Source organism: Fundulus heteroclitus, unplaced genomic scaffold (genome assembly GCF_011125445.2).
Source record: "Fundulus heteroclitus isolate FHET01 unplaced genomic scaffold, MU-UCD_Fhet_4.1 scaffold_202, whole genome shotgun sequence".
NCBI lineage: Eukaryota > Metazoa > Chordata > Actinopteri > Cyprinodontiformes > Fundulidae > Fundulus > Fundulus heteroclitus.
The window spans coordinates 205,585-229,292 of record NW_023396614.1 but is presented as its reverse complement, the minus strand read 5'-3'; the positions used below and the strand labels follow the sequence as shown (position 1 = coordinate 229,292).

Here is a 23,708-nt window from a genome sequence, read left to right as displayed (position 1 = left end):
GCGAGCAGTCATGAGCAGTGGTAAACAGTAACCAACAGAACGAACCGACAGGGGAGGACTGAATGCAGGGAGCTTAAATAGGGAGGCTGACAGGTGTGCTGAGTACTGGCTGATTAGTGACTGACAGGTGTAGATGATTATCGAGAATGGAATCAGGAGCTGTATGGAAGGTGGAGAGTGCCATGAAATGTCCATGGTGCAGCAGGCAAGGCTGCACCATGACATCACCCCCCCCCCTTAAGGCCGGCTTCCAGACGGCCCAAAAAGAATCCAATTAAAAAAAAAAAAACGACCCACCCAGGGTGGGCGGAGCGAGGTACTGGATGGAGGGCTAGAGTCTAAACCAAAACTTCCCAACCAGGGCAAACCAAAATAAAGAAGAAAACGTAGGCAAACAAGAAAGCGTCTAAACTACACTGGCAGTAAAAAACCTAAGAAAACGGTGGGGGCAACTAGAGGGCAAAGGAAAACGCCAGGGGGAAAACAGGAGTACAACAACGCCAGGGGAAAACGCTGGAGCGTAAGAAAAATGCCAGCACGTAAGGAAACGGGAATCTCTATGACACCAGGGAAATAGATTTATCAAATACCAAGAAACAGAAAATCCAAAACACCAGGGAACAGAGGGCGTCCAAACATGCCAGGGAAACAAAGGTAATCTAACATAACATAACATAGGAGCACTAGCAAGCACTATGGTAACACCCAACATAAACAAACACTAAGAACTCAAAAACTAAAGAATCCTAGGAAAAAACTAAGAACCGCTGAATAACTCTGAAACTAAGGGATGCCATGTAACTCAAAAACTAAGGAGTGAAAAAAAATAACTCAAAAATAAAGGCGTGCTAAATAAAAACTAAGGGGTGCTAAACAACTCAAGAACTAAGGCATAACTATAACAAATGTAACTAGAGAGCACCGGGGCCGTATGAGCACATGCAGCGATGGCTGCTAGGAGACCGACAGCAGCTAGGCCACATAGAGTAGTCGTGGAGGACGGCCAGGATGTGGCAGGCGGCGGAGCAACATCGCCCGATCGAAACCTCGAGGAGGGCGGCCCCGACGTGGCAGAGCCAGACGTGGGTGTCGCGGTGGGCGACCCCGACGACGCAGAGTCAGACGTGAGCGTTGAGGTGGGCAACCCCGACAACGCAGAACTAGACTTGGGCGTCGAGGTGGGCGACCCCGACGGCGGAGTCGGCAAGCCCGAAAGGGGTGTCGCGGAGGACGACCCCGACGTGGCAGGGCTGAATGCAGGCGTGGCGGAGGACGACCCCTACGTAGTGACATGGTCTGTTGTGGCTGGCGGCAGAAGAGGACCCTGGAAAACACTGGGTTACAAACTAAGGGTGGCGTCAAGCCACAGGACACAGGACTACCGGCTTCGGAGGTCACAGGACTACATGCTACGGAGGTCGCAGGACTATATGCTACGGAGGTTGCAGGACTAGAGGCTACAGAGGTCACCGGGCTACAGGCTACGGAGGTCACAGGGCTACACGGTTCAGGAGATTCCTGGCTACCGGTTACCGGAGGCCCTGGGCTACAGGATACAAGAGGCCCTGGGCTACAGGATACAAGAGGCGCCGGGCTACAGGATACAAGAGGCGCCGGGCTACAGGATACAAGAGACGCCGGGCTACAGGATACAAGAGACGCCTGGCTACAGGCTTCAGGAAACGCCTGGCTACAGGCTTCAGGAAACGCCTGGCTACAGGCTTCAGGAAACGCCTGGCTACAGGCCTCAGGAAACGCCTGGCTACAGGCCTCAGGAAACGCCTGGCTACAGGCCTCAGGAAACGCCTGGCTACAGGCCTCAGGAAACTGCGGACCCTCCTGGGTCTCCAAGTCAATGGTAGGCAGCTGACCCTCCTGGGTCTCTGCGCCGACGGCGGGCGGCGGACCCTCCTGGGTCTCTGCGTCGACGGCGGGCGGCGGACCCTCCTGGGTCTCTGCGTCGACGGCGGGCGGCGGACCCTCCTGGGTCTCTGCGTCGACGGCGGGCGGCGGACCCTCCTGGGTCTCTGCGTCGACGGCGGGCGGCGGGCACACCTGGGTCCCCGTGTCGCAGACAGACGGTGAACCCTCCTGGGTTACTGCGTCACGTGTAGGCGGCGAACCCTCCTGGGTTACTGCGTCACGTGTAGGCGGCGAACCCTCCTGGGTTACTGCGTCACGTGTAGGCGGCGAACCCTCCTGGGTTACTGCGTCACGTGTAGGCGGCAAACCCTCCTGGGTTACTGCGTCACGTGTAGGCGGCGAACCCTCCTGGGTTACTGCGTCACGTGTAGGCGGCGAACCCTCCTGGGTTACTGCGTCACGTGTAGGCGGCGAACCCTCCTGGGTTACTGCGTCACGTGTAGGCGGCGAACCCTCCTGGGTTACTGCGTCACAAGTAGGCGGCCCATCTGGGTCTCCGTGTCACAGATAGGCGACGGACCCTCCTGGGTCTCCGCGTCGCATACAGGCGATGGACCTTCCTGGGTCCCCACGTTGGACGGCAGACTGGCATGCTGTAGACCCGCGTCGGGCGCCGGACTGGCGTGCTCGAGAACTGACTCTTTGGCTGCGGGCTGAATATGAACTGACTTCTTTGCCTTGGTCTGAGCAGGAATTGAAACTTTGGCTGTGGTGGGTTGATAAGGAAACAGTTCCTCCCTATCCCCGTAAAAGAAGTCCCATAGCTGGGTCTCATGGATCCGGGGTGCTCTAGCCGGACTCACCCGAGTAGCAGCAGTAACTGTATCCGGCTGACTCACCAGGGGAAGGGAGGTGACGTCAGCTCCAGTAGGTGCAGCAGCGGCGTCTGGCTGGGCATAGAGGGAGGTCTTGTGCCGGCGACCCCGGCGTCTGCGAGGAACCGGACAACCATGGAGTGGCTGCAGCTGGCGATGAAGCAGCGGGAGCTGCGGCAGACTTAGCAGCATCATCAGCAGGATCGGCAGGTGTAGCAGAGACAGCTGATATGGAGGAGGCATGTGAAGCAGCAGTGAGAGGGACCGAGGATGAATCAGCGGCTGAAGACTTCACTCGAGGAGCCAGCTGAGTGTCGCAGAGGTGGTGACAGAGATGACCGGGAACCGAAGGGCGCTTTTCCTGGCTCACTGAAGTGACCGTGATGACGTTGGGTGGTGGAGACGCTGCGTTGTTGTCAGACTGAGCTGCAGAAGTGTGCTTGCGGCAACAATCCCGGCTTTTGCGCAGGGAGGAACCGGACACCGAAAGGCAGACTGCTCCTGACGCTAAAACAGTGGAAGTTGCGGCCGAAACAGCAGCAACTGGAACCGCAGCATCGGCGAAGACAGCAGCGGCGAGAGGAGCTGAGGTTGGATCTGTGGCTGGGTCCACAGCGGGCTCAGCAGCAGCAGCTAATATGGACAGGCTGGTGGCCGGAGGTTTGGGTGGGGGCGACCTGCCGTAGAGCTGGGCAAATGCAGCCTTCTCGCTCCATTCTAGCTCCTTCGTCAGCCCAGAGAGCTCAAAAAACGGGATGAGCTCCTCCTTGCTCCTCAGCAGATTCCGTACCCGAACCAGCGCATCCACTTGCCTCCAAGGTGGACTGAGCACGGCAATTTCCTCCAAGCACTCCCGGACCTGGGCCATGAGCTGCTCCGCGCTGATCCGGAGATCATGCTCTGTTGATTGAACTTGACTTTGTAAAGTGCCTTGAGATGACATGTTTCATGATTTGGCGCTATATAAATAAAATTGAATTGAATTGAATTGTGCTGTAGTCTGGAAGCAGAGCAAAATCCCTCCTGACAGCCCCTGCACCGAGGTTCTGTGTGAGTGTCGGGTTCATGTGGTCGGTTCGTTCTGTCATGATTTATGTGAACCCGAACACAACCACACGCAAGCAGAGCTTAGTTTAGAAAGTTTATTGAAGGTGGTGAATAGTGGAGGATGGATAAACCAACAGTCTGTACCGGGCTGGAGCAGGAGGATAGTGATGGCAGGAACTGGCAGTTCGGCAGGTGAATACTTGCAGTCCGAGCAACAGCAGCACGTCAGGATGAATACTTGCAGGACAGGATTAACAGCAGACCATCTGAGTGAATACTTGCAGGACTGGATTAACAGCAGAACATCTGAGTGAATACTTGCAGGACTGGAGACGAAGGGAAATCAGGCTGGCAAGAAAAGGTAGGCGAGCAGTCATGAGCAGTGGTAAACAGTAACCAACAGAACGAACCGACAGGGGAGGACTGAATGCAGGGAGCTTAAATAGGGAGGCTGACAGGTGTGCTGAGTACTGACTGATTAGTGACTGACAGGTGTAGATGATTATTGAGCATGGAATCAGGAGCTGTATGGAAGGTGGAGAGTGCCATGAAATGTCCATGGTGCAGCAGGCAAGGCTGCACCATGACACCTTTCCAGAACCCCTGAATAGACCTTACAAGGGAGGCTTAAGAGTGTGATTCCTCTGTAGTTGGAACACACCCTCCGGTGTCCCAGGGGGACCACCACCCCAGTCTGCCAATCCAGGGGAACTGCCCCCGATGTCCACGCGATGCTGCAGAGCCGCGTTAACCAACACAGCCCCACACCATCCAGAGCCTTAAGGAACTCAGGGCGAATCTCATCCACCCCCGGGGCCTTGCCACCGAGGAGCTTTTTAACAACCTCGGCGACCTCAGCACCAGTGATGTGAGAACCCGACCCAGAGTCCTCAGGCTCTGCTTCCACAATGGAAGACGTGTTGGTGGGATTAAGGAGGTCGTCGAAGTATTTCGCCCACCGACGCACGACATCCCGAGTCGAGGTTACCAGCACACCACCCCCACTGTAAGCAGTATTGGTACCGCACTGCTTCCCCCTCCTGAGATGCCGGATGGTGGACCAGAATCGCTTCGAAGTCTTTCTCCATGGCCTCTCCGAACTCCTCCCACGCCCGAGTTTTTGCCTCGGCTGCTAGCAGAGCCACCTGCCGCTTCGACTGCCGGTACACATCAGCTGCTTCCGGAGTCCCACAGGCCAATAAAGCCCGGTAGGACTCCTTCTTCAGCTTGACGGCTTCCCTCACCGCTGGTGTCCACCAGCGTGTTCAAGGGTTGCCACCGCGACATGCACCGACAATATTGCGACCACAGCTCAGACTAGCCTACTCAACAATAGAGGCGCGGAACATGGTCCCCCGTCTCCATCAGGACGTGTTCAAAGCTCTCCCGGAGGTGGGAATTAAAGCTCCGTCTCACAGGGGACTCTGCCAGATGTTCCCAGCAAACCCTCACAATACGTTTGGGCCTGCCAGGTCTGACCGGCTTCCTCCCCCACCATCAGAGCCAACTCACCACCAGGTGGTGGTCGGTGGAGAGCTCCACCCCTCTCTTCACACGAGTGTCCAAGGCATGCGGCCGCAGGTCAGATTAAACGACAACAAAGTCGATCATTGAACTGTAGCCTAGGGTGTCCTGGTGCCAAGAGCACATGTGGACACCCTTATGCTTGAACATGGTGTTCGTGATAGACAATCCGTGACCAGCATAGAAGTCCAACAACAGAACACAACTCGAGTTCAGATCAGGTGGGCCATTCCTCCCAACCATGCCTCTCCAGGTCTCACTGTCATTGCCCACGTGAGCATTGAAGTCCCCCAGCAGAACAAGGGTGTCCCCAAGAGGGGCACTCTCCAGTACCCCCTCCAAGGACTCCAAAAAGGGTGGGTAATCTGAACTGCTGTTTGGCGCATAAGCACAAACAACAGTCAGAACCTGTCCCCCCACACGTATGCGGAGGGAGGCCACCCTTTTGTTCACCGGTTTAACCCCAAAGTGCAGGTACCGAGATGAGGGGCAACAAGTATGCCCACCCCAGCTCGGCGCCTCTCACCAGGGGCAACTCCAGAGTGGAAGAATGTCCAGCCCTCTCAAGGAGACTGGTTCCAGAGCCAGAGACATGCGTCGAGGTGAGTCTGACTATCTCTAGTCGGAAATTCTCCACCAGAGAGGTGACATTCCACGTCCCTAGAGCCAGCTTCTGCAGCCGAGGATCGGAACGCCAAGGTCCCCGCCCTCTACTGCCACCCGTTGTACAATGCACCCGACCCCTTTGGCCCCTCCAACAGGTGGTGAGCCCATTGGAAGGGGGACCCATGTTTCCTCTTCGGGCTGAGCCTGGCCGGGCTCCATGGGCAAAAGCCCCACCTCCAGGCCTGGCTCCAGAGTGGGGCCCCGGTGACCCGCATCCAGGCAAGGGAACACGGTATACATTTGTGTAGATCATCATAAGGGGCTTTTTGGGCTGCTCTTTGTCTGGTCCCTTACCTAGGACCTATCTGCCTTGGGTGACCCTACTAGGGGCTTAAAGCCCCTGACAGCATAGCTCCTAGGATCATTGGGACACTCAAACCCCTCCACCATGGTAAGATGGCAGCCCAGGGAGGGGATTGGGACACTCAAACCCCTCCACCACGGTAAGGTGACAGCCCAGGGAGGGGGAGTTGACTGGATTCGTTCTTCCAGCTGAATGCGCTCCCGACGCAGGAGATACAAATTCATGCGGGGATAAGTCGTTTGGCATGACACCTGTGCAGCAGATCTTGGTGATATCATAGTGAATTGGGCAAAAGTCTGGGCTATTTCTGCCCTGCGATGGACTGGCGACATGTCCAGGTTGTACCCCGTGTCTCGCCCATTGACAGCTTGAGATCGGCACCGGCACTTTGCGAACCCAGCAGGGATAAGCATGTTAGAAAATGGATGGATGGTCTGGGCTGTTTCTTTTTCCTTGCCATGAGGATCTCTGACAACTGGCAACTGGCAGCAGAAAATGCAATTAATGGGCTTTCATTGTCTGGAAACAGATGCAAACAACTTACGGGCGCAGCCATGATGAACTGGTTGAACTTGCACAGCTGTCAATACAGTGATGTGATTGGCTGAGCAGCAAAAATCGAATCACGTGACCTCTTGGACCGGAGCGCTACAGTTTAGATTTTTCTATCGGCTTAAACCTATTAATTTGCAAGTGAAAACATGGGAACACTGGTGTTTTGAGATCACTGCTATGTGTAGCAACTTATCCAAGTGAAATAAAGTTGCCCCCTGACAGTTCATACGAAAAGTCATCGTACAGATTCTGGCCCACGGCCTAGGAGGGGTTTGGCTCAACAGCATGCAATCTGCCGTGAAGGCGGATCCTTGGTGGCTGTCAATGTTAAATAACTTCTGGTCTGTTTTTCTATTCTTTCCCCATGTCACATATTGTTCAAAATTCACACAATTTAGCCATGGTGTGGTGGCATAAGTGTGTTGCTTTTAGCTGGGTCCCCATGAAAGCCGGGCTGGTTCTGGTGTCCAGATGGACGGGTCCAGTTCCTCCTGCCACTCTGAGGGAACCAGGAGCTCAATGATGGCGTTGGATCAACATGTTGAAGCTGTGAAAAACTGCAGCAGCAGCTTGAACTCAGTGTTGACTGCTGGTTGGGTCAGTCTGCAGCTTTCTGCTGGGTCTCCTGTCCACACTGAGGACGTTCTGTCCAACAGTCGGTTCTGCTGCTGATTGGACCCTCAGCAAAGAAAACACTGTCTGTGTTCAGTGGAGACATGGGACCCATTTCAGACTGGAACCAGTCCAACATGTTGGACCTTTATCCAGTCAAAGAAAATGTCCTCAGAGCTGCTGCTACTGTCTGTCCATCTCATCTTGTCCTTTGTTGTCCTCTCAGTCCCACAGGTGGAGGTGGATTCAGGGGTGGAGTCTGTCCTGCTGCCCATCAGAACCACAGTTACCCTGCCTGAAGATGCTAGAGTGGAGTGGAGGGACAGAGGAGGCAGGAGGGTCCATGTGTATGAGAACGGTTCTGATAATACTAAAGAACAGAACTGGTTCTACAGAAACAGAACCAAGATGAATGAAGACCTGCTCAGAACTGGAGACCTCAGTCTGACTCTGGAACATCCCACAGATGAAGACACTGACATTTACACCTGCATCGTCTCCAGTGGGGAGGAAAACATCCTGATAAAGAAACAAGTTGATCTGAAGGTCAAAGGTCAGTGGTTAGATCTCTGGGTCAAAGGTCAGTAGTTAAAATCTCTGGGTCAAAGGTCAGTGGTTTAACTCTCCGGGTCAAAGGTCAATGGTTTACCTTTCTGGGTCAAAGGTCAGGGGTCTAATTGTGATGTTGTATTTTTCCAATCAGCTGATCAGGTGTGATCAATACTGATCAGAGGCTCCTTAGAAGCTGAAAGTGAAATGTGTGAGTTTCAGCTTCAGAGTCCTAGTAAATGTGATGTCATGACTCAGCATTTTTCCTGCTTTCATTGATCATAACGACACATTAGAATGAGTGAAGATGAGGAACCAGTGCAGGAGGCAGAGGTCCGGTCCAGGCAGGCTCCAGTTTCCAGCTCCAAGTTTTCAGCACTTCTCCTGACAAACACTCTGATCAATGGAAGCATTGCTGGAACTGAAGGAGCAGCTTTGACCCGGTACCGGCTCCACTGCTGGAGGAACAAGTTGGAGAGCAGAACCGACAGACAGACCAGAGGAGAAACATCAGCATTTAAGTTCTTGCAGCATGAAACCAGAACTGCTGTTTTCACATCTGACAGAACCATTTGTCCTGAAAGCAGTGGAACCAGAACATCAGATCAATGTTTGCAGCATTTCTCACTAAATATACATGATAGTAGAAGGAATGAGGCCCAGGTTCTGATTTGGATAGGAACAGTTTTTTTTCAATCTCACTGATTAGTTGGACCTCAAACAGTGAACTGGTTCTGGCTGTTACAGAAACATTTAACCTCTGACCACCATCAGAAACATGGCTCCTTCCAGAACGCAAAAGAACAATGCCTCAAAGATCCAAGAGGTTCTGCTTCTTTCACCTTTTAGCTGGTATTTCTGTCAGCTGGGTTCTTGAATGTTCTGGATCTCTGGCCAGCTTCATAAAAACCCAGATTTATCTTCATTCACACCAACTAGAGCTGGTTCCACTATGAAATTGATCCAACCTGAACCCTCAGCAGAATGAAAAGGTCTGGAGAACTTTGACCCATCCAGACCTGCAGCAGAACCTGATGTCTGTTGGTCTTCTAGCTCATATCCGAGACTGGATCTTCTCCTGGTTCAGTCGCTTCCACACTTCCTCCTTCCTGCAGACAGAGAAGCTTGAACCCAGCAGAACCTCTCCACGAAAGCTGATTAGAACCTTCCTGGGTCCAAAAGCTGATCCGGGTCCAAAATCTGATCCATGAGGAAGGGGCAAGAAGTTGAGGGACTCAGGAGAACCCAAAGAATTTCATGTAGACCGAGGAAGACGTCTTCATGTCCTCAGACAATTAGACAGAACCAGAACCCTTTTTCCACTGCAGTGAACTAACGGGCCTCAGTTCTACTGGATCTTCTTTCTCCAACATGTCAGGAACCAAACTGGAGGACAGGAAGATCTGAAGTGTTGCTTCAGTTCTTCTGATTGGTCCACAGTGAGAAGACGGAACAGCTGGAAACTGGTCCCACTGAGAGCCGGTCTGATTCTGGTGTCCAGATGGACGGGTCCAGTTCTTCCTGCCAGTCTGAGGGAACCAGGAGCTCAATGATGACGTTGGATCAACATGTTGAAGCTGTGAAAAACTGCAGCAGCAGCTTGAACTCAGTGTTGACTGCTGGTTGGGTCAGTCTGCAGCTTTCTGCTGGGTCTCCTGTCCACACTGAGGATGTTCTGTCCAACAGTCGGTTCTGCTGCTGATTGGACCCTCAGCAAAGACAAGACTGTCTCTGTTCAGTGGAGACATGGGACCCGTTTCAGACTGGAACCAGTCCAACATGTTGGACCTTCATCAGAGCTGCTGCTACTGTCTGTCCAACTCATCTTGTCCTTTGTTGTCCTCTCAGTCCCACAGGTGGAGGTGGATTCAGGGGTGGAGTCTGTCCTGCTGCCCTGCAGAACCACATATACCCTGCCTGGAGATGCTAGAGTGGAGTGGAGGGACAGTAGCCGCTGGAAGGTCCATGTGTATGAGAACGGTTCTGATCGTCCTGAAGAACAGGACCAGTTCTACAGAAACAGAACCAAGATGAATGAAGACCTGCTGAGAACTGGAAACCTCAGTCTGACTCTAAAACACCTCACTGATAGACACACTAACACTAAGATCTACACCTGCATCATCTCCAGAGGGAAGAGAAACATCCTGATGAAGAAACAAGTTGATCTCAAGGTCAAAGGTTAGTGGTTAAATCTCTGGATAAAAGGGATTTTACATCCCTGGGTCAAAAGGTCAGTTGTTTGAATTTCTGGGTCAAAGGGCAGTGGAGTGATAGACTGGAGGAAGCAGCAGATCAGAGGTCAGTCTAGGCAGCAGCAGCTGGATCCATTGAAGATGGAAGTGGTCCAGTTTCTTCCCTCCATGCATCATGCTGGTGCCACAAACAGTTGATGCAACTTTAGAACCAGAACCCAATGAGTTCTTCATAGAGTGTGATTCTACTTCAGCTTTAGAACCAGAATCAGCAGGTTCTTCATGGTTTCTGGTTCTCCCACAGCTTTAGAACTAGAACCCACCGAGTTATGAATTGAGTCTGGTTCTGCAGCTTTAGAACCCAAACCCAGTGGATTCTTCATGGAATCTGGTTCTACAGCAGCTTTAGAACAAGAACCCAGTGGGGTTTTCATGTAGTCTGTTCCAGCAGCAGCTTTAGAGCCATAACTTAGTGAGATCTTCATGGAGTGTGGTTTTGCAGCAGATCAAACCACAACCAGGTAGTTTATTCATGTATTCTGGGTCTAAAGCAGTAGCAGGATCCTCTGGTTCCTCAGACCTTCTGATCAGCTCTGATCCATCCTCAGTGTGGAACCACCAAGTGATCCTGTAGCAGAGTGGGAGTGGGAAGTGATCATCTGGGTGGAGCTGACATAGATGTAGAGATGTTCTGAGTGGAACCTGCTGCTGCAGGAACCAGGAGGCTGGGAGGTGATGAAGGTGTGTGTCAGTGTGTTCATGGAGAACATGTGAGAGATGCTGAGTGGACCCACCAGAGAGGACTGTTGTCCTGGAACAAAGACATGCTGGATGGAACTCTGCTTCTCTTCAAGGTTCCACTTTAGATCCACAGATGAAATGTGAGAAAGAAGAGCAGCAGCTGCACACTGCTGGTCAGCAGCAGCTGGACTAAAGATCCCAGCAGCATCAAGACTCTGATCCTCTGCAGCACCTTTCTGTTACCTTCTGCTCTCACCTGCTGCTGGCCTTCAGCTTTACCCACAATCCTTCAGTGATGAAGACCTGCTGCTGGCCTTCAGCTTTACCCACAATCCTTCAGTGATGAAGACCTGCTGCTGGCCTTCAGCTTTACCCACAATCCTTCAGTGATGAAGACCTGCTGCTGCTGGCCTTCAGCTTTACCCACAATCCTTCAGTGATGAAGACCTGCTGCTGGCCTTCAGCTTTACCCACAATCCTTCAGTGATGAAGACCTGCTGCTGGCCTTCAGCTTTACCCACAATCCTTCAGTCATGAAGACCTGCTGCTGGCCTTCAGCTTTACCCACAATCCTTCAGTGATGAAGACCTGCTGCTGGCCTTCAGCTTTACCCACAATCCTTCAGTGATGAAGAGCTGCTGCTGGCCTTCAGCTTTACCCACAATCCTTCAGTGATCAAGACCTGCTGCTGGCCTTCAGCTTTACCCACAATCCTTCAGTGATGAAGGCCTGCTGCTGGCCTTCAGCTTTACCCACAATCCTTCAGTGATCAAGACCTGCTGCTGGCCTTCAGCTTTACCCACAATCCTTCAGTGATCAAGACCTGCTGCTGCTGCCTCTACAGCTCCTCTTCCTCTCTGTTGTTCTCTACAGCTCCTCTTCCTCTCTGTTGTTCTCTACAGCTCCTCTTCCTCTCTGTTGTTCTCTACAGCTCCTCTTCCTCTGTTGTTCTCTACAGCTCCTCTTCCTCTGTTGTCCTCTACAGCTCATCTTCCTCTGTTGTTCTCTACAGCTCCTCTTCCTCTCTGTTGTTCTCTACAGCTCCTCTTCCTCTGTTGTTCTCTACAGCTCATCTTCCTCTCTGTTGTTCTCTACAGCTCCTCTTCCTCTGTTGTTCTCTACAGCTCATCTTCCTCTGTTGTTCTCTACAGCTCCTCTTCCTCTGTTGTTCTCTACAGCTCCTCTTCCTCTGTTGTTCTCTCAGTCCATCAGGTGGAGGTGGAGAAGGGGGCGGAGTCTGTCCTGCTGCCGTTCACAACAACACCTGATCTGCCAGGAGATGCTGAAGTGGAGTGGATGGACAGAGTAGACAGGAAGGTCCATGTGTATGAGAACGGTTCTCATCAGCCAGGAGAACAGAACCAGTTCTACAGAAACAGAACCAAGATAAGAGAAGACCTGCTGAGAACTGGAGACCTCAGTCTGACTCTGATGAATCCCACAATGAGAGACAGTGGAGAGTATGAATGTCTAGTCTGGAAGGATGGAGAAGTACTGAGAAGGAAAAAAATTCTTCTCACAGTCAAAGGTTTGTGGTTCTGTTTGTTCTCATGTCTGTTTCTGTTTTTGTTCTGTTTTGGGTTCTAATGGATGTTCTGTCTCCTCAGCACGGAGAGTTCAGGTCAAGAACCAACCAGAGGACATCAGGACCAGAACCTGCTCCACTGATCCGATTCCTCTGATGGCTGATCAATCGGTCTGATCTGTTCGTTCATCAGTGATTTATTCTTGATCTTGGTTCTGAGAGAAGATCTCAGTGAAGGTTCTGATGGATGAAGAACAGAGGACTCTTTATCAGCTGCTGTCTCTGGGTCCAGTCTGCAGACTCTATATTGATCAGGATTAATGAGCCTGAAGCTGGTTCTGGTAGCAGAATCTGACCCAAAGTGAGCGTAAAACAGTCAGCAAGAACCAGAAGTTCTAACAAGGACCCACAGAACTAGGTCCACCTGAGGAGGACAGGACAGCTGGAGGTGTTTAAGGTGAAGAGAAACGATTGAAATTATTAACGCTGCAGTCAGAACAGCAGCAGGTTTAACATTAGAGCCCAGAACTCTGATCCAGAACCAGCCTCCAGCTCCTGAGGAACATTCTCTCCATCATTATTTCTCCCCAGCTCACATCCAGACCCAGAAAAAGTTTAAATGGTGGAAAGGTGAAACTTTTGGTGCCTTCAGGGTTTCTGTCAGATCCAGTTTTCCTCCAAAGTCAGGATTGAAGTTCTGAGCTTTAGTTTAATTCTCTAGCAGAGAGATGGTTCTGGTCCGTCATCAGAACCTCATTTCTCAGCAGCAGCTCACATCTTCTCTCAGTATTTCTGATGTTTAATCCCAGGATTTAAACTCTGATGAAGCTTTTCTACTTCTGTTACTTTCAGCTGTTTTAGTTTAGATTTAGCTTTAGGTCTGATTGTTAGGACTGAGACTATTATTAGGATTAATCGTGGTGAATCAATTATTTCACTAATTGATTCATCACGATTATTCTTCTGCAGCATTTTATATTTAGCTTTTATGTAAAATGAACTCTTTACTTTGTCTGTGTTGGCTTAGTGGTTAGAGCAGTGGGCCTGCGCTCTGAGAAGGATGCAAGTACCCGGTTCGATCCCCAGTGCCTGCACTCTGGGTCCCTGAGCAAGACCCTTAACCCCAGATTGCTCCCTGGCAGCCCACTGCTCCCTTAGGGTGATGGGTTAAGATGCAGAAGTGAATTTCTCCATTGTGAGATCAATAAAGTTCAGTTATTATTAAATCTGATCCATCCAGAAATTATCAAATAGCTTTTCTGAACATTTAGCTTCACCTGGTTCACATTATTTAAGGAAAATCTGCATTTAAGCACTTTTTCTGTCATATAATTAATACCTTAATAAAAAGTCAACAGATGAAGCAATTAACTAAAAAATCCTTAGTTGCAGCTATATTGTCTTCTGCTCTGAGCCAGAACCCTAACCCAGAACAGGGATAGACAAAAATATCCTTAAATCACCATGTTTTAAAAGTTATATTGGTTTTTTTTGTTTGTTTGTTTTTTTTGTCTTTAAACTTGGATTTAAAATTAGCTATAAATGATTGTTTTAAATTCAAAACGCTTTAAGTTCAAAACGTTTGTTTATTGAAGTGTGTTAATTTACAGTGTGTTAAGTTTCTCTGTTTAGATTACTTAGGAAAATAATTATTTACAGCACTTATATTTTCTAACATTTTGCCAAACAGGGATGGATAATTAACCTTAAATAAATGTGAATGTTGAATTGAGTTTTTTTTACATGGTTTTGCCTTTAAATGTGCATTTATGACCTATGAATGTTTTAAGTTTATCGCTTGTTTATTGAAGTTTGTTAATTTACTCAGTATCTCTTTTTAGATCTATTAACCAAAGAAAATAGTCAGTAAATGAATCAGTTCCTGGTCTAACTGACGTCTGCAGCTCTACTAATGTAACGTTTCAGTATTTTAACGTCCTGTGAATGTTCTGGTCCACATTTTATCTGCTCTCTATCTGCATGAAAACAGATTTCTCTCCTTTCTGCTGAGCAAATCTGGATGTTTCAGGGTTTCTCTGAGAGCCTCTCTGCTGCTTCTCTATATCCACTCATTGTAATGTTGTCCTCTGTTGTATCAAACATGTCTGCTCCTCTGCTGGAGCTCCTGTGACCTTTGACCCCTGCAGCCTGAGCTTCATTAAAGCCTCATCATGGAGACGTGGGTGGTGTCTGTGTCAGATCAATGGCAGCTCTTCTTCACGCCGTGCCCACATTACAGAGACATAGTGAAGAACCAAAAACTGTAGAAGAAGTCAAACATCTGCTCCATTCTAGCTTTGTCTGAATCAAAGCCTAAAGCCTGTGAAGCAGACTGAAGGTGTTCTGCTGTAATCTGGTCTAAAGCACATGTCAGCCAGCCTGTTGCAGCCTGATCAGCTCATGCTCCATAATAATCACTGAGCTCCACATTAAACATGTGAGCCAGTTAAATCTAGATGATGATGCTGTGGCCATAGTTCAGCAGTATGTCTGACCCTCAGCCTCCATCTGGAGTTCAGGGTGGAGACAACCTGAAATCTTCACTTTTTACTTCCTTCCAGGAATCATTCAGATTATTACTCAGCAGCTTCTGAGCCGTCAGCTCAGCAGATTCTCATTCTTCCTGTTAAAGTGAAGCTGCAGAAGCTTCTGGTTTTAGATCTGCTGGTTTTTATCTGACATGTGATCAGATTTTATTCTCACATTAACCTCGTCTCTAGACGTTTCTCTGTTGGTCGGTGTCCTTGAAAACATGTTTGGTTCCTGACTGGGTCATAAATAAAGGCAGGTTCTGAGGTTCTAAGGTGAATTAGTTTAACTCCTCCTGGAGTCACGGCGTAGATCCCAGTGGGGGACAAACGGGCCCCAATCTGTGAAGAAATACAGAATAAAAAGGTCCAGAAACTTTGGGAGAAACTGTTCCCCCTGAAAGAAGAAGAGACCCAGAGGCTCCTGTTGCTGAGGTTCTGCTGGTTCTGGTCCGTTCTAAGCTGCTTCCTCCATCCCCCTCACTCATCATGTGTCTCTCAGGGTCTCTAGAGCAGCCGTGGGAGATTTTTTCTCTGGAGGAGAACCTTCCAGGTTCAGCTGATTAACCACAGCGATCCCTGGTTCCTCTGGATAAGGAGGACCGGCCTTGGGTCAGAACGGGTCTCAGTCAGCAGGTTGATCCACATTTCACCAAACGTGGGGCGGCTCTAAAGGCCAGTAGAACCACAGGACCTCTGTTCTCCTCCAGGTCCTGCAGGATGTCTCAGGAAGCCGGTGGAACCAGCAGGGTTTCATGTGTGGTGGGGAGCTTTGGCTCCAGAGTCCTGGACTGACTCCATCAGAGAATCCTGTCTGGTGGAAGAGGCTCAGACAGGTGAGTTCTGCTCAGGTGGGTGAGACCGCCTCCCTGCAGCCCTGAGACCTGAGCCAGGAGCTCTGGACTGTCCTGCTTTGATCCTGGAGATCTGACTCCAGCAGTAGCTGCAGAGGAGCAGCAGACCGTCACCACTGAGGAAGAGGAAGAGGAGGTCCGTCACCAGCAGGAGGTTCCTGGGCTCTGCACAGAGATGACAGCTTGTCTCTACTAGTGAATCCTGAAACCAGGAATATAACAAAGGAAGGAGGAACGTCTCTGGCTGCAGGAGAACCAGCAGCAGAAGGTCTCCAGAAGGACTGAGAGCAGTTTGCAGGAACGGACCTCTGCTCACAGGAGAAGAGATGAAGCAGAACCCTTTAACCCACACAGCAGGATGAAGGTGGTGATGAAACCTGAAGGAGGAACGTCTCCTGAATCTAGGAACATGTTCTCCAGACAGCTAGTAACCATGACAACGTTACATCACTGTGACCGAGGGCGTAGGGGGAGATGTTTCTGAAGCCTGCTGACTGATTTATCATCCTCTCTCCTCTCCAGAGGCTGAGGAACCACAGAATGACCAGCAGCAGCAGTGCAGCACCTGCTGACCAACTTTAGTTCTTTAAATCACTAAAATCTAAAGTTTAAGCTGCCAGTCTGCGGTTGAGTTGACACAATGAGCCTCTGACATCTACAAGGAGAGCAGGCAGATCATAAGGAGCTAAATGAAAACACTCTGCATGAGATGTTTGATGATAAAAACATTCCTGTAAGCAGATTATTACTTGTGACAAGGTAACAGGGCTGTGAGCCTCATAGTTTGATTTATTGACATGAACATAGAAAGTGACCCTAAAACACTAAACAAATCCACATTTAGTCAGATGTGTTAAATTAATCATGATAAAGAACGATGATGTATCTCTGCTTCCTTTAAGAATTAAAATGATGTAGAAGTCAAATAATATCTGAAGTAAATATTTAACAAAGGATCAGCCTCCTGCTGTCTCTGTCTGCAGGCTCTCCTCTCAGTGCTGCAGCTCTCTATCCTGACTCATGGCCTTCTCCCTGGGCCACCTTTGACTACACAATAAAATATTTTAGAGGTTTTGGTCACTCTTAATAAAACATATTCATGCGGCTCACCTGCCTGTAATTCCTCAGACTGCAGCTGTGAGGGAACAGACAGACACATCCCTCCTTTCACTTTCTGAGGCCTCTGATGCTCTCTGTCACACAGCAGGGCTATGGAGCATTTAGCTGTAATAAAATACATTTATGGTTATTTACAGCTGTTGTCAGAGACTTTTTTACCCCTGCTCACCGATTTATTAAAAAAATGATTCATTTATTTTTGTGTTATTGGAGACTTGAGGTAGCTGTGATTCTCTTTCCACTGTAGTCAGCCTCACAGACTGCTGCTGCTTCATCATGTCTTCAAACCTATGGAGTGTCATGTTCCCTGCAGACAGAGCAAATGTAAGCAAATCATTTGCACTTTGCAAAAATGGATCAAATGCAGTGCAGAGATGCATGGCTAGTTGTGTGCTGGATCCTTATAGAACGTGTGAAATGGAGCGAGAAAGTTAAAAAAGAAACAAAAATGGGAGCAGAGAGGAAGAGGCTGAATAAGAAACAAGCACTGGCCACTGATGCAGCAAAGTCCACTAAACTGAAGGTTTTTATTTTAGTACATGAGCAGGTAAGATATGAACACTGGTGTTGAACAGTGAAAGGTCAGCAGACTATCCTATAAACAATAGTTTAATAAGGAGGTTAGTGTCACTGTGAGGAACTAAGGGTCAAAACTGACTCCGCTAAACAAAGGTGAATAATAAAATAATCCATCAATTATTGTAAATATGATTAAACAACCAATGGAAAATAAATGTAATATTAAAATGTCCTTTGATTCAGATTTAGTGTATTCTGCATAAACCGAAAATCTAAATTTTGAAATAAAAATATTGAAATCATTCTATTATTTAACTTTGTTTAACATGGTAAAAACCTGTTGAGTTTAAGAATGTATTATGTGAATATAGCCAATGCATTAAATAGTCAGTAAATTAAATATTCAGTTAGTAAATTTAAAATTAAGTGGGGTTGAATGATACAGCAGTGGCAGTTCAGTGCTGCAGTAGCTCCTGCTGCATGAAGGAGGTGAAATTATTTTCCCAAGTTTTAAACTGCTGACTGAGAAACAAAGCCGAGTTTAAGCAGCGAAGGGATGAGCTACCAGTTCTGTCCACCAGGGGGCAGCATCACAGCAGCGCGTCACTGAGTGGGTTCAGCCAAACTCTGCAGGCCGTCAGAGCAAAGCAGAGGAAATGTGTTTGTTACTCCACACAGCAGCAGATTAAATATTTACTCCTTTTTTTCCACTAACCTCCATCTTTAGACCTTGTATTCAAATCCAGATATGAACAACATCTGGTTCCTGCCAGATCTCCAGATGTTCCTTTAAGGTTAGGAAGTAGAACCTGAGCGCTGAGTCAAAGGAACCATTCAGGGATTCTGAGGAGGAACCAGCGGTTGGATCCACTCAGAACCCCAGTCTGTCTGCAAGAACCTTTCTAATTGGACCTCATTTTCCCCTGGTTCTCCACAGACCCAGTGAACACAGTGGAGATGTTCCTTTGGTCTGTAGCTGATGTCAAACTGCAGCGCTGAGCTTCACATGGTTCTAGTGTTAAAGGTGAAGCTGCTGATAGCTGCTGCTGGTTCAGGAGGAACGTTTACTGTCTGATCTTTGATCAACCGTTCAATAATCTACTGATTACACAGGATCTAAAGGTCAGAACCATGGATCTAAAAATCAGAACCATGGATCTAAATATCAGAACCATGGATCAAAAGGTGTAACCAGGGCAGCTGATGTCATGATGTTTAAACTGTGTTAATTCTGTTAATAACCATAAAACAAGATGACTCAGCATCTTTGCACCAATAAACACCTTCTGCTCTCCAGCAGCACCAGAAGTTTTAAGGTTTCTCTTTTTATTTGCTGCTGACTGTAAACATTTGGGTTTGATCTAAAAAGAACATGAAGCAGGAGATCTGACTTCACCTTTTATCTCCACATGTTTGCATCTGGAACAGAAAATAGTCTCATTGTTACGGAACAGGACGTCCTGAAGTGAGGAACAGCAGGAACAGGAGATTTTAAAATGTATCAAAGTGATCAATGTGTAATGATTAGTGAGCATCAACCCTGTGACGTCATGTCTTTGCTACCCAGCATATTCTGATGCTCTCACTGCTGCCCTCTGGAGGATGCTGCTGGTGCTGCTAAGAGTCTATTTAGGGTTTCTTTGAATCTGCCTTCAGGTTTCTCTCCTCAGCAGCTCTGGGTCCACCGGTTCAGTCGGTTCCTTTGTTCCCAGTGGGTTCCTTCATCCTCTGGACCTTCTGGAAGGTTCTGCTGCCTATAAAAATGTTTATGGGATGTCTCTGATGGATTTAACATGTTCTTTCAGCCTCATGCTGCCTTGTTTCTGGTTTTCATGTTGGTAATGCCTCCACCAGCAAACCCAGTCTGGACAGGCAAAACCACCTGAGAGTAGAAAGAAGAGAGGAGTTAAAGCCCAGCCAGGATTTGAACCCACAACCCAGCTCTAACTATTCAGGTCCTTAATACAAGAACAGAGTTTTATTCTTTTTTAGATCTTTATAGAGCATTTGATTCTCTGTATAATGTGTTTATGCTGGAAATTCATTTAAGATTTGGACAGAAATTTATAAAGATGGTTCTAATTTCATATAAAGGAATACATCTTTGTTTCTTTTTTAAGGGAAACTTGCTGTAGGATTGAGATTAAAAGAGGTTTAAAGTCAAGGTGTGGATTCTCCCCGTTATCGTTTATTCTGTCTGCAGAAATCCTGTAGATCCTCATTTAGAAGAGTGAAATAAAGTATTTCAGTGCTAAATAAAGAAAAAAAAAATTCAGCTAGCTGATGATTACACACATTTATAAAAATGAACCAATTCCACAAGCTTTAGATGTAATAAATTAATTTCCTATTATTTCAGGTTTAAAATAAAACTTAGTGTGAATTGTTGCAGCTGAACAACACTGCATTGCAATGTCTGCATAAGTGTTAAATCAGAGGTAAAATATTAAGTTGTAAAGAAAAAAATGTGACTTTATTGAACAAAGTGACACAAATTTAAAATGGAGTATCTCTACAATAAGTCACTCTGCCTTCTCTCTGACGGATTTAAGGGAAATAATCAAGAAAATTAAAAATTAATGATAGTCTATTAAAATTCATTTGGAGGGGAAAATGCCATTAAATGAGGATATATGTCTTTGGAAGAAGGAGGTTTAAATTTCATTGTGTTCCATATAATGAAAGGGCAAAATAATTATTTGAACTAATTGAAAATGTGTGAACCCTCCCACAAAACTACAGATTTGTTCTGCTTTATAATCCCCAGTTTTACATTAACGCACAGTTTACTGAATGTATATTACTTTTGTATATATATCGATTTTATTCAATTTTACTTTATTTTATTGTATTCTTTTTTCTGTCTGCACCATCATCGCCAAGTCAAATTCCTTGTATGTGCAAACCTACTTGGCGATTAAACTTCATTCTGATTCTGATTTATTTTTTATAAAATGGGTGGAATGAATCTTCTCTTTCGCTTTCAGCTGTAATTGTTTGCAAGTCAAACTCTCAGCGTTTCATCAGCAAATTCAATTAATTTGGGAAACGAATTCACAAACATAACTTCACACAACATCCAAACATATATCAGCACTTGCTTCAGATCCAGTGGACATACAGACCCAGAGATTAGCTTTAGTATCAAAGCTGTCCAGCAGCAGTTCAGGCAGCTGAAGCCTCATAAAGCCGCAGACCCAGATGCTGTTCATCCACAGACCCTTAAAGTTTGTGCTGAGCAGCTTGGAGCAGTTTTTCATCTTTTTTTATGCTGTCTGCAGCTACAATACCTGTCTGGTGGAAAACCTCGTCAGGCACCAATCCCTAAGAAATGGAATGTCAGCTCTAAACTGGATAATCCTGTGCTGACGTCGCTGTGAAGTGCTGTGGTGATGCAATCAGCTGTGGCCCTTTAGAGGCTATGAACTAAAAAACTAAAAACCTTTATTGGACATAATGGACTTTGTCAGTGTGCCGGGTGACCAGCAGCAGTTTACGCTGAGTAGAAATGTTGTTTCTTCAGCCTGGATGGAGACAAAGCTCCTGATTTCTTCAGTGAGTCTCTCTCAGAACTGACAGCATGCAGTGAAGGAGTTCATTCTGCACAGTCTCAGATGTTCCTTTAAACACAGCGGCTGTCTGCAGGAGCTCATGTAGAGCTGCATCCAGTGATGCCACAAAATCCACCAATCCTCTAAAAACACCTGGATTTTCTGAGCTCTCACTCCCATCACGGCTACGCAGGGCACGTTAAAACGCTCCACAGAACTTTACACCGTCTATCATTTTTGATAGAACGGGCCTTTCTTTCAACCTCCTCATTGTTCTGGTGGATCCCTGCCTTGTATGCTTCATCAGGTCTAGAGGAAATATTTATTTTGCCAAACATGGCTTGTCGCGGTGCATTTTCTACATAAAACCCAGACTTTTCATGTCTTTTTGCCTTTTTTAAACAGTGATTTAAATCAGTCATACCTGTTTTAATCCATGCTGGCTCAGATGCTGGAGAAGGAGGCAGGGAAAGCAGAATAATGTATTATTCTCACTAAATGCTGTTGCAGCAGAACCAGGAAAAACACAAAGTATATCGTCTTCCTGTCTAATAAATCTAATAAATAATTCTAATATTTAGCTGATCAGATCTGAGATCTTTAACCTCTACCTTCTCCTGATAAGTTCTCTCAAAAGGTGTGTGCTTGACTGAGTGTACAGCATTATTTATTTTTTCTTGCTCTATTTATAACTTCTGTCCAACCGTCTCCAACTCCTGCGGATCAACTTGTCATTCCGGTAAACATTAACAGACGGCTGTGACGTCAGCCCTGAGGTCACCCCATGGAGCGAGGGTGTGTTCAGCTCTGGCCATAGGAGCGGTGCTTCCCTGGATGGTCCTGTCTGCTGCATTGAAGAGGAGCTGCTGCATGTTTATAACCTGAAGATTTAAGCTGATGTTTTGCAGAACAGCTTCACTAACTTGACCATTTCTGGAAGCAGCCTTGTTGTTTCAGGTGATGAATCCATGGATGAAGCTACAGATGATCCATTAATCCCAGAGAACTGAGCTGCATTCCGCAGATAATCAGAACCGATTGTTAACTTGAAGTGTTTTTCCAGACGGGTCAGCTTCCAGAACTGGGCCGACACATCAGCCAGAGTTCCATAAGAGCAAAGAAGAGGCAGCAGCGGTGAGCTCAGGATCTGTAGGGAGGATCCTGGTAGCGGAACCAGAGGAATGGATCAGAACCACTTTTACTGGGAACAGAACCGGTGTCCCAGAACAGCTTCGTGTTTAAAACTCCACAAAGATTTCATAGTTGCCTGGAGGGTGCGCAGTCTACCATATGCTGAACCTGATGAACTTAATGCAAATATATTTAAAAGATTGTTAGGTCAAAACTAAACCTTAGGAACACATTATTTTATGTCTCTATAGTTCCATTTGTTGGTATCAGACAGCTTCTACCAACACTGACCTTTGACCTCTTGTAGTTTTCATTTGTTCCTCCTCTTTCCATCACTATGACCCAGGTTAGTGCTGGTTTCAGTGATGATGATCTTGTCTGCTGGTCTTCTTTTAAACTGCTGACTGAGAAAAAAAAGCAGTTTAAGCATTAACTGGATGAGCTCCACCAGGGGGCAGCATCACAGCAGCGCCTCACTGTTTGGGTTCAGCCAAACTCTGCAGGCCGTCAGAGCAAAGCAGAGGAAATGTTTTCGTTCTCCACAGACAGCAGCTGCTGAAATATTTACTCCTTTTTTATTAACCTCCATCTTTAGACTTTTTGACCTCCTACCTTACACACTACCCAGGGAATTTTCACACATAGTTGTGACAACAGTAAACATCCTCCTATCTGATAGCAGCGCAGTGAGTAGAATACAAATGAAGCCCCCCGCCCCCAAGGCACTCATCCTTTTTTGTGAGATTCTAATCATGTGTCCCTGTCCTCCGTCCTCCCCACATTTAAACAATATCTTTACATGTAAAACAAGAGACAATAAAATTCTAGATTAAGCCATACAGCTCTTCTCCTGGGTTCTACTGATCACAATTTAATTCATCTCTGAAATGTTTAGAAACAACTTGAACACAGGTCAGAAGATAAAGAAGAGCTGAGGGGTGTGCAAAAAAGACTGAGGAGGAGAATTAGAGAAGGAAAGAACAGAAACAGGAAGAAAATGGAGTCACGGCTACAAGACAACATCAGTGATATCTGGAAAAGCCTAAAAACATCTCAGGTCACAACCAGAACGTCCATACTGTAGGTGACTGAGATGGGTGAATGAGCCGAACCAGCAATTCCTGAGGTTTGACCAGCCAGCCCCATCAACCCAGCCTAACATGCTGCAGACACCCTCACCCAGAACTGCACATCTTTCAGATCTCGGCTGGCACCCACCTCTCTGCTTCAGATGACTCCACTAATAAACCCCCCTCCACCACCCAGTCCTTCTTAACACTCCAGGTGAGGAACATTCTGAGGAAGACCAAAGGCTGCAGGTCCAGAAGGCATCAGCTCCAGGCTCCGGAGGTGGTGTGTGGCTCCATGGGACACATCTTTAACATCAGCCTGAAGCAAAGGAGAGCACCACAGCTGTGGAAAACCTCCTGTGTGGCACCAGTGCCTAAGATCACACACCCCAAAGACCTCAGTAGCTACAGTCTGGTAGGACTAACATCACACCTAATGAAGACCCTGGAGAGGATGGTCCTCAACCATCTTCACCCCCT

The 23,708-nt window shown here is 47.5% G+C and overlaps 1 protein-coding gene across 1 annotated transcript in view; it reads left to right on the top strand.

The window, feature by feature from the left end:
- LOC105923000 overlaps positions 1-13,574 on the top strand; it is a 33,250-nt gene extending 19,676 nt beyond the window's left edge. Inside the window, exons 7-10 of the mRNA XM_036129689.1 lie at positions 7,673-7,999; positions 9,844-10,176; positions 12,136-12,459; positions 12,539-13,574. Of these exons, the coding sequence (XP_035985582.1) occupies positions 7,673-7,999; positions 9,844-10,176; positions 12,136-12,459; positions 12,539-12,633 (1,079 nt within the window). The 3' untranslated portion in view covers positions 12,634-13,574. The remainder of the gene's footprint in view (positions 1-7,672; positions 8,000-9,843; positions 10,177-12,135; positions 12,460-12,538) is intronic.
- Positions 13,575-23,708: the final 10,134 nt, after the last annotated feature.